Source organism: Bufo bufo, chromosome 1 (genome assembly GCF_905171765.1).
Source record: "Bufo bufo chromosome 1, aBufBuf1.1, whole genome shotgun sequence".
Classification (NCBI taxonomy): domain Eukaryota; kingdom Metazoa; phylum Chordata; class Amphibia; order Anura; family Bufonidae; genus Bufo; species Bufo bufo.
Window position 1 is genome coordinate 230,039,952 of NC_053389.1, and position 12,861 is coordinate 230,052,812.

Genomic DNA, 12,861 nt, shown 5'->3' on the forward strand with positions numbered 1-12,861 from the left:
GTCCACACACTAGCACACCCCCGCAGGAACCTTAAACATCTCGACTTTTGCTTGCTTTCTGACTCTCTTCTCCCACTCTCTACCATCTGTTCCCTCCAAGACCCAGATGCTGCTACCACCCTATATAACACCACAATAAGTACAGCTCTGGACTGTTGCCCCACTCACACACAACAAAACCCGAAAAATTAACAGACAACCCTGGCACACCAACCTGACCAAAAAACTCTGACAATCTTCCAGGGCTGCTGAGCGGCGATGGAAGAAATCCCATTCTAAAGAGCATTTCACCGCATACAAGCAATCCCTCCTCATATTCAAATCCTCACTCGCTGATGCAAAACAGGCCTACTTCTCATCTCTCATATCTTCCCTGTCCCACAGCCCTAAACAACTTTTTAACACTTTTAACTCCCTTCTCCGTCCCCCAGCGCCCCCACCCTCTCCTCTCTTCTCAGCTGAGGACTTTGCCAAATATTTCAAACAAAAGATAGTCAACATCAGAGAAAGCTTCTAGGAGTCCTTGTGTAGAGGGTCCCCACAGACCCTCTACACAACTGCTCGGTCCTCTTCTCCCAAAACCCGCTTCTCCACCATTACAGAAGAAAAACTTTCCACTCTACTCTCCAAATCTCATCTGACCACCTGTGCACTTGACCCAATCCCATCCCACCTCATCCCTAACGTCACCACAGTGTTTATCCCAGTCCTAACTCATCTCTTCAACCTATCACTAACCTCTGGTGTCTTCCCCTCTGCTTTTAAACATGCTACCATTACACCCATCCTCAAAAAGCCTTCACTTGACCAATCTTCTTTGGCCAGTTATCGCCCTATATCTCTTCTTCCGTATGCCTCAAAGCTACTTGAACAACATGTCCATTCTGAACTGTCCTCCCACCTCTCCTCCTGCTCCCTCTTTGACCGCCTACAATCTGGCTTCCGACCCCACCACTCGACTGAGACTGCCCTTACCAAAGTCACCAATAACCTACTAACAGCCAAAACCAAGAAACAATACTCTGTCCTCCTTCTCCTTGACCTGTCCTCTGCCTTCGACACTGTTGACCACTCCCTTCTGTTGCAAACTCTCTCATCTCTTGGCATCACTGACCTGGCCCTCTCCTGGATCACATCATACCTCACAGACCGGACGTTTAGCGTCTACCACTCCCGCACCACCTCCTCGTCTCATTACCTCTCTGTTGGTGTCCCACAAGGCTCTGTCCTAGGACCCCTGCTCTTCTCTATCTACACTTTTGGCCTGGGACAGCTCATAGAGTCCCATGGCTTTCAGTATCACTCCTATGCTGACGACACAAATCTACCTCTCTGGTCCAGACATCACCACCTTACTATCAAGAATACCACAATGACTATCTTCTATATCATCGCTTTCGCTTTCTAAAACTTAACATGGATAAAACAGAATTCATCATCTTTCCCCCATCTTGCTCAACCCCCCCCAACAGACCTATCTATCACGATCAATGGCTGCACACTCTCCCCGGTCAACCAAGTCCGCTGCCTTGGAGTGACCTTGGATTCTGCCCTTTCCTTCCAACCACACATCCAAGCCCTTTCCACCACCTGCCGCCTCCAACTCAAAAACATCTCCTGCATCCGCGCTTTCCTTAACTTTGAATCTGCGAAAATGCTTGTACATGCCCTCATCATCTCCCGCCTAGACTACTGCAACACTCTCCTCTGTGGCCTTCCATCTAGCACTCTCGCACCCCTCCAATCTATCCTCAACTCTGCTGCCCAACTAATCCACCTCTCACTATATTACTCCTCTGCCTGTCCCCTCTGCCAATCCCTTCACTGGCTCCCCTTTGCCCAGTGAATTCACTTCAAAGTACTAACAAATACATACAAGACCGTCCCTAACCTGTCCCTTCCCTACATCTTTGAGCTACTTTCCCGATACATCCCCACTAGCACTCTCCGATCCTGACAAGACCTCCTTCTCTCCTCTCCTCTTATCGCCTCTTCCCACAATCGACTCCAAGATTTCTCCCGTGCATCCCCCATACTCTGGAACTCGCTACCCCAGCATATCAGACTCTCACCTACAGTAGAATCCTTCAAAAGAAACCTGAAAACTCACCTCTTCAGACAAGCCTACAACCAGTGACCCTGCTGCCTCCATACCGCCATGACCAACTTCACCCGCACCTACTGTGTCCTTCTCCCATACCATGTAGATTGTAAGCCCTCACGGGCAGGGCCCTCTCTCCTTCTGTACCAGTTTGTAACTTGTCTTGTTTATGATTAGTGCAATTGTCTGTATTATGTATATATACCTCTTCTCATATGTACAGCGCTATGGAATGAATGGCGCTTTAATAATAAATAATAATAATACAACAGACTGCTTCTCTATGCTACACAGTCTTGTTTCTTCATCACAGTAATTGTCACAAAGTAACAATATAGTATGATACACCATTGCAGGAGCTGATATCATGTTCGTTTTTTTTCTCCTTATGATTTAGCCAGCGGTACTGTATGTGTAACCCAGACATCGTTCAACAGTTCCACAACCCGGACACCATCTTTATCTTGGCATTTGCCGTTATCCTTCTCAACACGGACATGTACAGCCCCAGCATCAAACCCGACCGCAAGATGATGCTAGAAGATTTTATACGCAACCTCAGAGGTCAGAACACCTCAGACAAATTCATGGCTCATTATAAGCACTCGTGCTCTTCAAGATCTGATCAGTTGGCTAGAATATACATTATGCCATCTTGCTAATTGTTCTAGGTCCATCCATGCCATAATTAAGAGCAAGAATTCCCCATGCTGGTGAAAGAAAATGTTCAATATTACTGATAACTATAGAAGAGCCTAAAAAAAAACAATAGCCCAATTCCTTGAGATGTCCTCTTCTGTCAGTTTCTTAGGAAGTTGAGGCAGCAACAAATTTTAACCTAGAGATTTCACAATTTTACCACAGGGGTGGATGACGGAGCAGACATTCCCCGAGAAATGGTGGTAGGCATCTATGAACGAATCCAACAGAAGGAACTGAAATCTAACGAGGATCACGTGACCTATGTAACAAAGGTGGAAAATTCTATTGTGGGCATGAAGAGCGTAAGTTTGCAGAACCTGTGTTTATGTCTGTTTATGACTACAGAGTTGTGGTTGTATAGCAACCACTTGGTTTACTGCCCTGAGACCACCATCATTACATACAGTGCATTCGGAGAGTCTTCTGGCCCTTTCAATTTTTCACAGTATGTGATGTTGCAGCATGTGTTCAAATGTAAAAATTTAATTATTAAAAATAAAAAAATAAAATTTCGCATTGACATGAGTATTCAGACTTTGTTATGAGACTTGAAATTTAGCTCTAGGTCCTCCCCCTCTCTTTTTCTAATCCTTGATTGGAGTGCACCTGTGGTAAATTCGGCTTGGACATGCTTTGGAAAGAAACAACTCTGTCTATACGTTTGGAGCAACCAGGACTTCTTATAGCTGGCCACCCCACCAAACTAAGTAATTGGGAGAAAGGGACCTCAGTAAGAGAGGTGACCAAGATGCCAGTGGTCACCCTGGCTGAGCTCCAAAGATCCTGAGTGCAGATAGAAGAAACTTCCAGAAGGTCAGTCATCACTGTAGCACCCCACCAATCTGGACTTTATGGCAGACTAGCCAGAAACAAGCCTCTCCTCTGTAAAAGACTCATGAAAGTTTGCAAAATGCACTTAAAGGACTCCTAGACTGCGAGAAACAAGACTGCAACCTAGATTGAACAAACAAGACTGAAACAAAGATTGAACTTTTCGGCCTCAATTCTAAGCGTCATGTCTGGAGGAAACCAGGCACTGCTCATCACCTTCCAATACCATCCCTGCAGTGGAGTATGGTGGTGGCAGCATCCTGCTGTGGGGGTGTTTCTCCGCAGCTGGTCATTATGCGGTATTAAGTGGGGGAAATTGTGAACATTTTTTTATTTTATTTTAGCACAAGGCCACAACATAACAAAATGTGAAAAAAGTGAAAGACTTTCTGTATGCACTGTATTGCTGTATAGAACTTTCTATGACCGCTTCAGTGAGTCTCCTATAAAACTGAGAGTCTCTCTGTTCTGCACTGGCTTATTTTAGGTTCTTTATACTAAGGAAAAATTAGGTGATTGCATAGGAAATCATGTGGCCTTGCGAAAGAAGAAGCAAGACTAGGGGGAAAAGGCGCAGAAACAAGACAACTATCTAGTATCACCATGTGTATTCTGATGGTCATGGTACTGTCAGCTCCTGTCTTGGAGACCACCATGTACTGAAGTGGTCACTAGAAGCTTTCTATGTTATACAGTAGACTGCCTCTCAATGCTGCACAGACTTGCTTGCAGAGAAAATGATCTGATAAAATGTTGTGATAAGATAAATCGGATTGTATGCTGTCTGACAGCGGCCTTTGTCACTTTGTTTGTGCCAGGTGCTCTCAGTTCCTCACAGACGTCTCGTTTGCTGCAGCCGCCTTTATGAAGTGACCGATGTGCATAAAGTACAGAAACAAGCAGCACACCAACGAGAGGTCTTCCTGTTTAATGACCTGCTATTGGTGAGTCAAGCATTTGTGCTTTGTAAGGGTACAAATACTTTGATTTAAGGGGGTGTAAAGGATTATAAAATCATGGATTCTTTTTTCCTAAAACAGCGCCATCAGTCCATGGGTTATGTTTGGTATTGTAGTTCAGCTCAATTAAAGGGAATTGAGCGAAGCTGCAGAACAACACACATTCAGTTGACATGTGTGGCCCTGTTTTTTAAGGAAACAACCTATTAAAAAAAAAAAAAAACATTTTGGTCAACGCTTTTAACTTGGAAATGCACTCCTGTTATATCATATATTATTCTCCACTCACATCCAAAGTTGCTGGCAAACACACCTCTTAACAAGCATGCACTCAACCAGCTGAGAGCAACAGTGAGACATGAACTATAATATATGCATTTTTGGGTATCTTGCCTAGATCTTAAAGCTTTGTCCAAAAAAGAAGACTTCCTCAACCTACACGTTCTGCCGGGCGGTGCCGCTCCTGGGGATGCAGTTTCATCTTTTTGAAAATGAATGTGAGTTTTTTTTCAGTTATGGATCCAGCTAACCCTCAGGGGGCCTCTCGGTCCAGTGCAAAGCAGCTGTATGAGTTTAGGCTGCAATATCAGCCTATGAAAAAGTGGCACAGTTTGTACAAGAAACTTTTTCCTAGTCTCATAAATCTTTTCAGACCTAAAACTTTGTTCGTTTAGATTGCCCTGTCAAACATTGTGATCTGTGATGTCACTCATCGTTCCCTTCAGATTACCCGCATGGGATCACACTGGTCAGCCCACTCTCAGGTTCAGAGAAGAAATTAGTTTTGCATTTTTGTGCACTTGGTGCTGAGGAACTACAGAAATTCCTGGAGGATCTAAAGGAGTCCATTTGTGAAGTGACAGAGATGGAACAGATCCGTATTGAATGTGAGTGTTTGTGAGTTTTGTGAAATTCCTTAAGTCCAACAGATTGGAATTGCTCCATGATATAGAATTTTTCTAGCAGTGGTTCATATCTTCTCTATAATGTCTTGGGTAAGAAAAACCCACAATAGTCACCGAAATAACGTGAAACTGACAAAATAAAAAAATAAAACATTTACTGAAAACCAGCTAATGAAAATCAGACATTGCTTTTGAATTGTGGTTCAACAGAATAATAAAAAAAATATCTAAACTAATGAAACTGGCCTGGACCAAAATGATGGTACCCCTAGAAAAAATGTAAAATTATTTTACCATAGGGACATGTAAACTAAGGTGTGTCCTGTAATTAGAATCACAGGTGTCTTCAAACTTGTAATCAGCCTGCCTATTTGAAGGGTAAAAAGTAGTCCCTGTGCTGTTGGGTACGACACAGAAGATGGACCAAAGAAAGCTAAGGAGAGAGTTGTCTCAGGAAATTAGAAAGGAAATTGTAGACAAACATGTTAAAGGTAAAGGCTATAAGACCATCTCCAAACAACTTGATGTTCATGTTGCTACAGTTGCACATATTATTCAGAAGTTTAAGGTCTACGGGACTGTAGCCAACTTCCCTGGACGTGGCCGCAAGAGGAAAATTGATTACAAATTTAAGAGATGGATAATTCCAAGGTCAAGGTACATCAGTGTCAGATCGCACCATCTGTCGCTGTCTTATCCAAAGTGGACTTAATGGAAGAAGACTGAGGAGGAAACCAGAAAAGCAAATCATAAAAGGGAGACTGGAATTTGTCAAAATGTATATTGACAAGCCACAAAGCTTTTGGGAGAATGTCCTTTGGACAGATAAGACAAAACCTGAGCTTTTTGGCAAGTTATATCAGCTCTATGTTCATAGAGGCAAAAATGAAGCATACAGAAAAAAGAACATTGTACCTGCTGTGAAACATGGAGGAGGCTTGGTAATGTTTTAGGTCTGAGTGGGCCAAAATACCTGTGGACAGGTACAGAAGTCTCATTGAGAGTTACAGAAATTGCTTGATTGCCTCAGAAGGTTGTGCAACAAAATATTAAGTTAAAGCTACCATCATTTTTGTCCAGGCCAGTTTCATTAGTTTGTTTTATAAATTATTCTGTTGAACCACAATTCAAAGGCAATGATTGAATTGTATTAGTTGATTTTCAGTAAATTTGCTACTTTTGTCAGTTTCAAGTTATTTCAGTGGCCATTGTAGGTTTTTGTCCGCATGTGTATATTGTGGTAACAACACAGTTTCCATTGCTGTTTGTCACCCAGCTTTCCTGGACTCTTGCCTTATTTTAACTCCATAATTTTTCACTTATTTATAATTCTAGAATAACTAAATAATCCCCATAGGAGCTCTGATGGAGGCCATACTGCTTTCCTCACAGGGTTTTACAGTATGTACATTTTAGCAGAAATACTGCTCAAGGTGACCAATCTGTCTTATATTTTGCAGGGGAATTGGAGAAGCAGCATGGGGTAAGGACTGCCCCCATTAGGACAAACGGGTCTCAGTTGGACCTTCAGTGCACGCAGGAATCCCCCATTGGTGAGTGGCACATTCCTACCGTGTCACAGACTTGCTCCTCATGACCCCAAGTCTCCCCGTTCCAGTTATGCTCTGGCCTGCGGCGCTCCTTGTCCATTTCTGTCTGATCTTCATCCTTCTTTTCTCATCCATTCTGTCTCACCCATTATCCTTACTCTGATTTTAAAGTAATTAGTCTTATTTCTGACTTCAGTCTACCTCCTCACTATAACATATTGCATGGCCCTCTTAAGGTTGTGCAAACTGTGTGTGCATTACCTGTCAGTGTTAAGTATGCACCTTTGGTTATTATGTCCTGGGCACCTAGAGCTTGCACCCTGTAAGTGTATTTAAATAACAGATAGGGAGGGTAATAAACGAGAGAGAAGAGATGTAGGAATGTGCAGCCCAAGAAAAGAGATGTAGGAATGTGCAGCCCAAGAGAAGAGATGTAGGAATGTGCAGCCCAAGAGAAGAGATGTAGGAATGTGCAGCCCAAGAGAAGAGATGTAGGAATGTGCAGCCCAAGAGAAGAGATGTAGGAATGTGCAGCCCAAGAGAAGAGATGTAGGAATGTGCAGCCCAAGAGAAGAGATGTAGGAATGTGCAGCCCAAGAGAAGAGATGTAGGAATGTGCAGCCCAAGAGAAGAGATGTAGGAATGTGCAGCCCAAGAGAAGAGATGTAGGAATGTGCAGCCCAAGAGAAGAGATGTAGGAATGTGCAGCCCAAGAGAAGAGATGTAGGAATGTGCAGCCCAAGAGAAGAGATGTAGGAATGTGCAGCCCAAGAGAAGAGATGTAGGAATGTGCAGCCCAAGAGATGAGATGTTGGAATGTGCAGCCCAAGAGAAGAGATGTAGGAATGTGCAGCCCAAGAGAAGAGATGTAGGAATGTGCAGCCCAAGAGAAGAGATGTAGGAATGTGCAGCCCAAGAGAAGAGATGTAGGAATGTGCAGCCCAAGAGAAGAGATATAGGAATGTGCAGCCCAAGAGAAGAGAAGTAGGAATGTGCAGCCCAAGAGAAGAGATGTAGGAATGTGCAGCCCAAGAGAAGAGATGTAGGAATGTGCAGCCCAAGAGAAGAGATGTAGGAATGTGCAGCCCAAGAGAAGAGATGTAGGAATGTGCAGCCCAAGAGAAAAGATGTAGGAATGTGCATCCCAAGAGAAAAGATGTAGGAATGTGCAGCCCAAGAGAAGAGATGTAGGAATGTGCAGCCCAAGAGATGAGATGTAGGAATGTGCAGCCCAAGAGAAGAGATGTAGGAATGTGCAGCCCAAGAGAAGAGATGTAGGAATGTGCAGCCCAAGAGAAGAGATGTAGGAATGTGCAGCCCAAGAGAAGAGATGTAGGAATGTGCAGCATGAGAGAAGAGATGTAGAAACGTGTAGCATGAGAGTAGAGATGTAGGAACATAAAGCACAAGAGTAGAGATGTAAGAATGTGCAGCATGAGACTAGAGATGTAGGAATGTGCAGCATGAGAGTAGAGATGTAGGAATGTGCAGCATGAGAGTAGAGATGTAGGAATGTGCAGCATGAGAGTAGAGATGTAGGAATGTGCAGCATGAGACTAGAGATGTAGGAACATGCAGCACTAGAGAAGATACAGTTGCAAGAAAAAGTATGTGAACCCTTTGGAATGATATGGATTTCTGCACAAATTGGTCATAAAATGTGATCTGATCTTCATCTAAGTCACAACAATAGACAATCACAGTCTGCTTAAACTAATAACACACAAAGAATTAAATGTTACCATGTTTTTATTGAACACACCATGTAAACATTCACAGTGCAGGTGGAAAAAGTATGTGAACCCTTGGATTTAATAACTGGTTGAACCTCCTTTGGCAGCAATAACTTCAACCAAACGTTTCCTGTAGTTGCAGATCAGACGTGCACAACGGTCAGGAGTAATTCTTGACCAATCCTCTTTACAGAACTGTTTTAGTTCAGCAATATTCTTGGGATGTCTGGTGTGAATCGCTTTCTTGAGGTCAGGTCACAGCTTCTCAATCGGGTTGAGGTCAGGACTCTGGGCCACTCCAGAAGGCGTATTTTCTTCTGTTTAAGAAACATAGAAACATAGAATGTGTCGGCAGATAAGAACCATTTGGCCCATCTAGTCTGCCCAATATACTGAATACTATGGATAGCCCCCGGCCCTATCTTATATGAAGGATGGCCTTATGCCTATCCCATGCATGCTTAAACCCCTTCACTGTATTTGCAGCTACCACTTCTGCAGGAAGGCTATTCCATGCATCCACTACTCTCTCAGTAAAGTAATACTTCCTTATATTACTTTTAAACCTTTGCCCCTCTAATTTAAAACTGTGTCCTCTTGTGGTAGTTTTTCTTCTTTTAAATATGCTCTCTTCCTTTACCGAGTTGATTCCCTTTATGTATTTAAAAGTTTCTATCATATCCCCTCTGTCTCTTCTTTCTTCCAAGCTATACATATTAAGGTCCTTTAACCTTTCCTGGTAAGTTTTATCCTGCAATCCATGTACTAGTTTAGTAGCTCTTCTCTGAACTCTCTCTAGAGTATCTATATCCTTCTGGAGATATGGCCTCCAGTACTGCGCACAATACTCCAAGTGAGGTCTCACCAGTGTTCTGTACAGCGGCATAAGCACTTCACTCTTTCTACTGCTTATACCTCTCCCTATACATCCAAGCATTCTGCTGGCATTTCGTGCTGCTCTATTACATTGTCTTCCCACCTTTAAGTCTTCTGAAATAATTACTCCTAAATCCCTTTCCTCAGATACTGAGGTCAGGACTGTGTCAAATATTCTATATTCTGCCCTTGGGTTTTTACGCCCCAGGTGCATTATCTTGCACTTATCCACATTAAATTTCAGTTTCCAGAGTTCTGACCATTCTTCTAGTTTTCCTAAATCCTTTTCCATTTGGCGTTTCCCTCCAGGAACATCAACCCTGTTACATATCTTTGTGTCATCAGCAAAAAGACAAACCTTACCAGCGAGGCCTTTTGCAATATCACTTATGAAGATATTAAACAAAATCGGTCCCAGTACAGATCCCTGTGGAACCCCACTGGTAACATTACCTTGTTTTGAATGTTCTCCATTGACTACAACCCTCTGTTGTCTGTCACTCAGCCACTGCCTAATCCACTCAACAATATGGGAGTCCATGCTCAATGACTGCAGTTTATTGATAAGTCTTCTATGTGGGACAGTGTCAAAAGCCTTACTAAAATCTAGATATGCGATGTCTACTGCACCTCCACCGTCTATTATTTTATTCACCCAGTCAAAAAAATCTATAAGATTTGTTTGACATGATCTCCCTGAAGTAAACCCATGTTGTTTTTCATCTTGCAATCCATGGGATTTTAGATGTTCCACAATCCTATCCTTTAATAGGGTTTCCATTAATTTGCCTACTATTGATGTCAGACTCACTGGTCTATAGTTGCTCGATTCCTCCCTACTACCTTTCTTGTGAATGGGCACGACATTTGCCAATTTCCAATCTTCCGGGACGACTCCTGTTACTAATGATTGGTTAAATAAATCTGTTAACGGTTTTGCCAGCTCACCACTAAGCTCTTTTAATAATTTTGGGTGTATCTCATCAGGCCCCTGTGACTTATCTGTCTTCACCTTAGACAGCAAACTTAGAACATCTTCCTCTGTAAAGATACATGCATCAAACGATTTAATAGTCATTCTTTCTAGTGGAGGTCCTTCTCCTTTTTCTTTTGTAAAAACTGAACAGAAGTATTCATTAAGGCAGTCGGCTAGCCCTTTATTCTCTTCTACATACCTTCCGTCCTTTGTTTTTAATTTAGTTATTCCTTGTTTTAATTTCCTTTTTTCATTTATATATCTGAAGAATGTCTTATCCCCTTTTTTCATAGACTGAGCTAGTTTTTCTTCTGCCTGCGCTTTAGAAGTTCTTATAACTTGCTTGGCCTCTCTCTGCCTAATCTTGTAGATTTCCTTATCTTCATTGCTCTGGGTTTTTTTATAATTACAAAATGCTAGCTTTTTATTTTTAATGATTTGGGCCACTTCTGCTGAGTACCACATTGGTCTCCTCCTTTTTTTGCTTTTACTGACGAGTCTAATGCAATTTTCTGTTGCCTTCAATAATGCACCTTTTAAGTAGTCCCATTTCTCCTGGACTCCATGTAATCCGTTCCAGTCTGATAAGGACTCATTTATGACTAATTTCATTTTGAAAAGTCTGTTTTTCTAAATCTAAAACTTTTGTTTTTGTGTGGTGGGACTCTTTCACAGTTCTTATATTAAACCACACTGACTGGTGATCACTAGATCCCAAGGTTTCGCCTACAATGACATCATATACCGAATCCCCGTTTGTGAATACCAAATCCAAAATGGCCTCCCTCCGGGTTGGCTCCTCAACCACTTGTTGTAGAGATAACCCCAGTAGGGAATTTAGAATATCTGTACTCCTGGTAGAACTTGCTATTTTGGTTTTCCAGTTTATATCTGGAAGATTGAAATCTCCCATAATGATAACTTCTCCTTTCATTGTCATTTTAGCTATTTCTTCAACTAGTAGATCATCTAGTTCTTTAACTTGACCAGGTGGTCTATATATCACACCTACACGAGTTACTGCATGGTTAGCAAACTGCAACGTAACCCAAACTGACTCTATGTTGGCCTCACCAACTTGTATTAGGTTAGATTTAATGCTATCTTTCACATACAGGGCCACTCCTCCTCCTTTCTTGCCTTCTCTGTCTCTTCTGTATAAAGAGTACCCTGGTATGGTTATGTCCCAGTCATTTCTTTCATTAAACCATGTCTCCGTAACAGCCACTAAATCTACATTCTCAGATGCCATTATTGACCCAAGTTCATTGATTTTTTTACCTAAACTGCGAGCATTTGTAGACAGGACTCTGAGCTTATCATTTCTTAACCTCAGTGCTTCTGGCCTGTTCTGGCATTGTTTCGGGGGGCAATTGGACTCTTTTATTTTCACTCTTTTGCCCCCCCTTCCTAGTTTAAATACTCTTTCGCAAATTCTTGGAGTTGTTCACTAAGTACATTTGTTCCTTTGAGAGAAAGATGCAAACCATCTTTTTTGTACAGTTCCTTTCTATTCCAAGTAGAGCTATCATGAGAAACAAAGCCAAATCCTTGCTCTTGACACCATTTACCAAGCCATATGTTGAACTCCTTTATGCGCCTCTGCCTATCATTCTGAACATTATGCACAGGCAGAACTTCAGAAAATGAAATGGTGGATGCAAAATCCTGTACGTCATTACCAAGTGTGATAAAAGATTTTTTCACCTCTGACACTTCATTGCAAGCCAGGTCATTTGTCCCTAGATGGACAAGAACATCCACGTCCCCTTCCTGCTTTGCTTGCTTAACAATATTAATAATACGTCTTCTATCTCTTCTAGCAGTAGCCCCAGGGAGACATCTCACAAAACCATTTTTTTTAAGCTCCACACTTCTTATGATTGAATCACCCAGCAACAGCTGCATCCTTTGAGACTTCACTTTATCTTTTTTGTTGCATACATTAGACATAGGAGTCGATGGTTTCTCACCCTCTGTGCTTGAGTCCATATCCATGTTGTCCTTACATTCTGAGAGTGCTGCAAATGAATTATGGAGAACCACCGACTGTGGGACCTGTCTTCTATCCACCACTCTAAGACTTCCAGAACCTACATTAACCCATCTGCCATTTCTGGGGGTCCTCTGTGGCAGTGGCATTGCAGCAGTCCTAGCTGGAGTTTGTTTAACAGATAATTTAAATATTTCAGCTTTCAAAAATGCAATTTCCTGCTGCAGTAAGGAGA

At 42.3% G+C, this 12,861-nt stretch overlaps 1 protein-coding gene across 6 annotated transcripts in view; it reads left to right on the forward strand.

The window, feature by feature from the left end:
• IQSEC3 (IQ motif and Sec7 domain ArfGEF 3) overlaps positions 1-12,861 on the forward strand; it is a 148,880-nt gene that overhangs the window by 129,876 nt on the left and 6,143 nt on the right. For all 6 annotated transcript variants that reach the window (XM_040436318.1, XM_040436325.1, XM_040436334.1 and 3 more), the window contains exons 7-12: positions 2,499-2,665; positions 2,966-3,105; positions 4,453-4,578; positions 4,991-5,090; positions 5,319-5,480; positions 6,959-7,051. In XM_040436318.1, the coding sequence (XP_040292252.1) occupies positions 2,499-2,665; positions 2,966-3,105; positions 4,453-4,578; positions 4,991-5,090; positions 5,319-5,480; positions 6,959-7,051 (788 nt within the window). The remainder of the gene's footprint in view (positions 1-2,498; positions 2,666-2,965; positions 3,106-4,452; positions 4,579-4,990; positions 5,091-5,318; positions 5,481-6,958; positions 7,052-12,861) is intronic.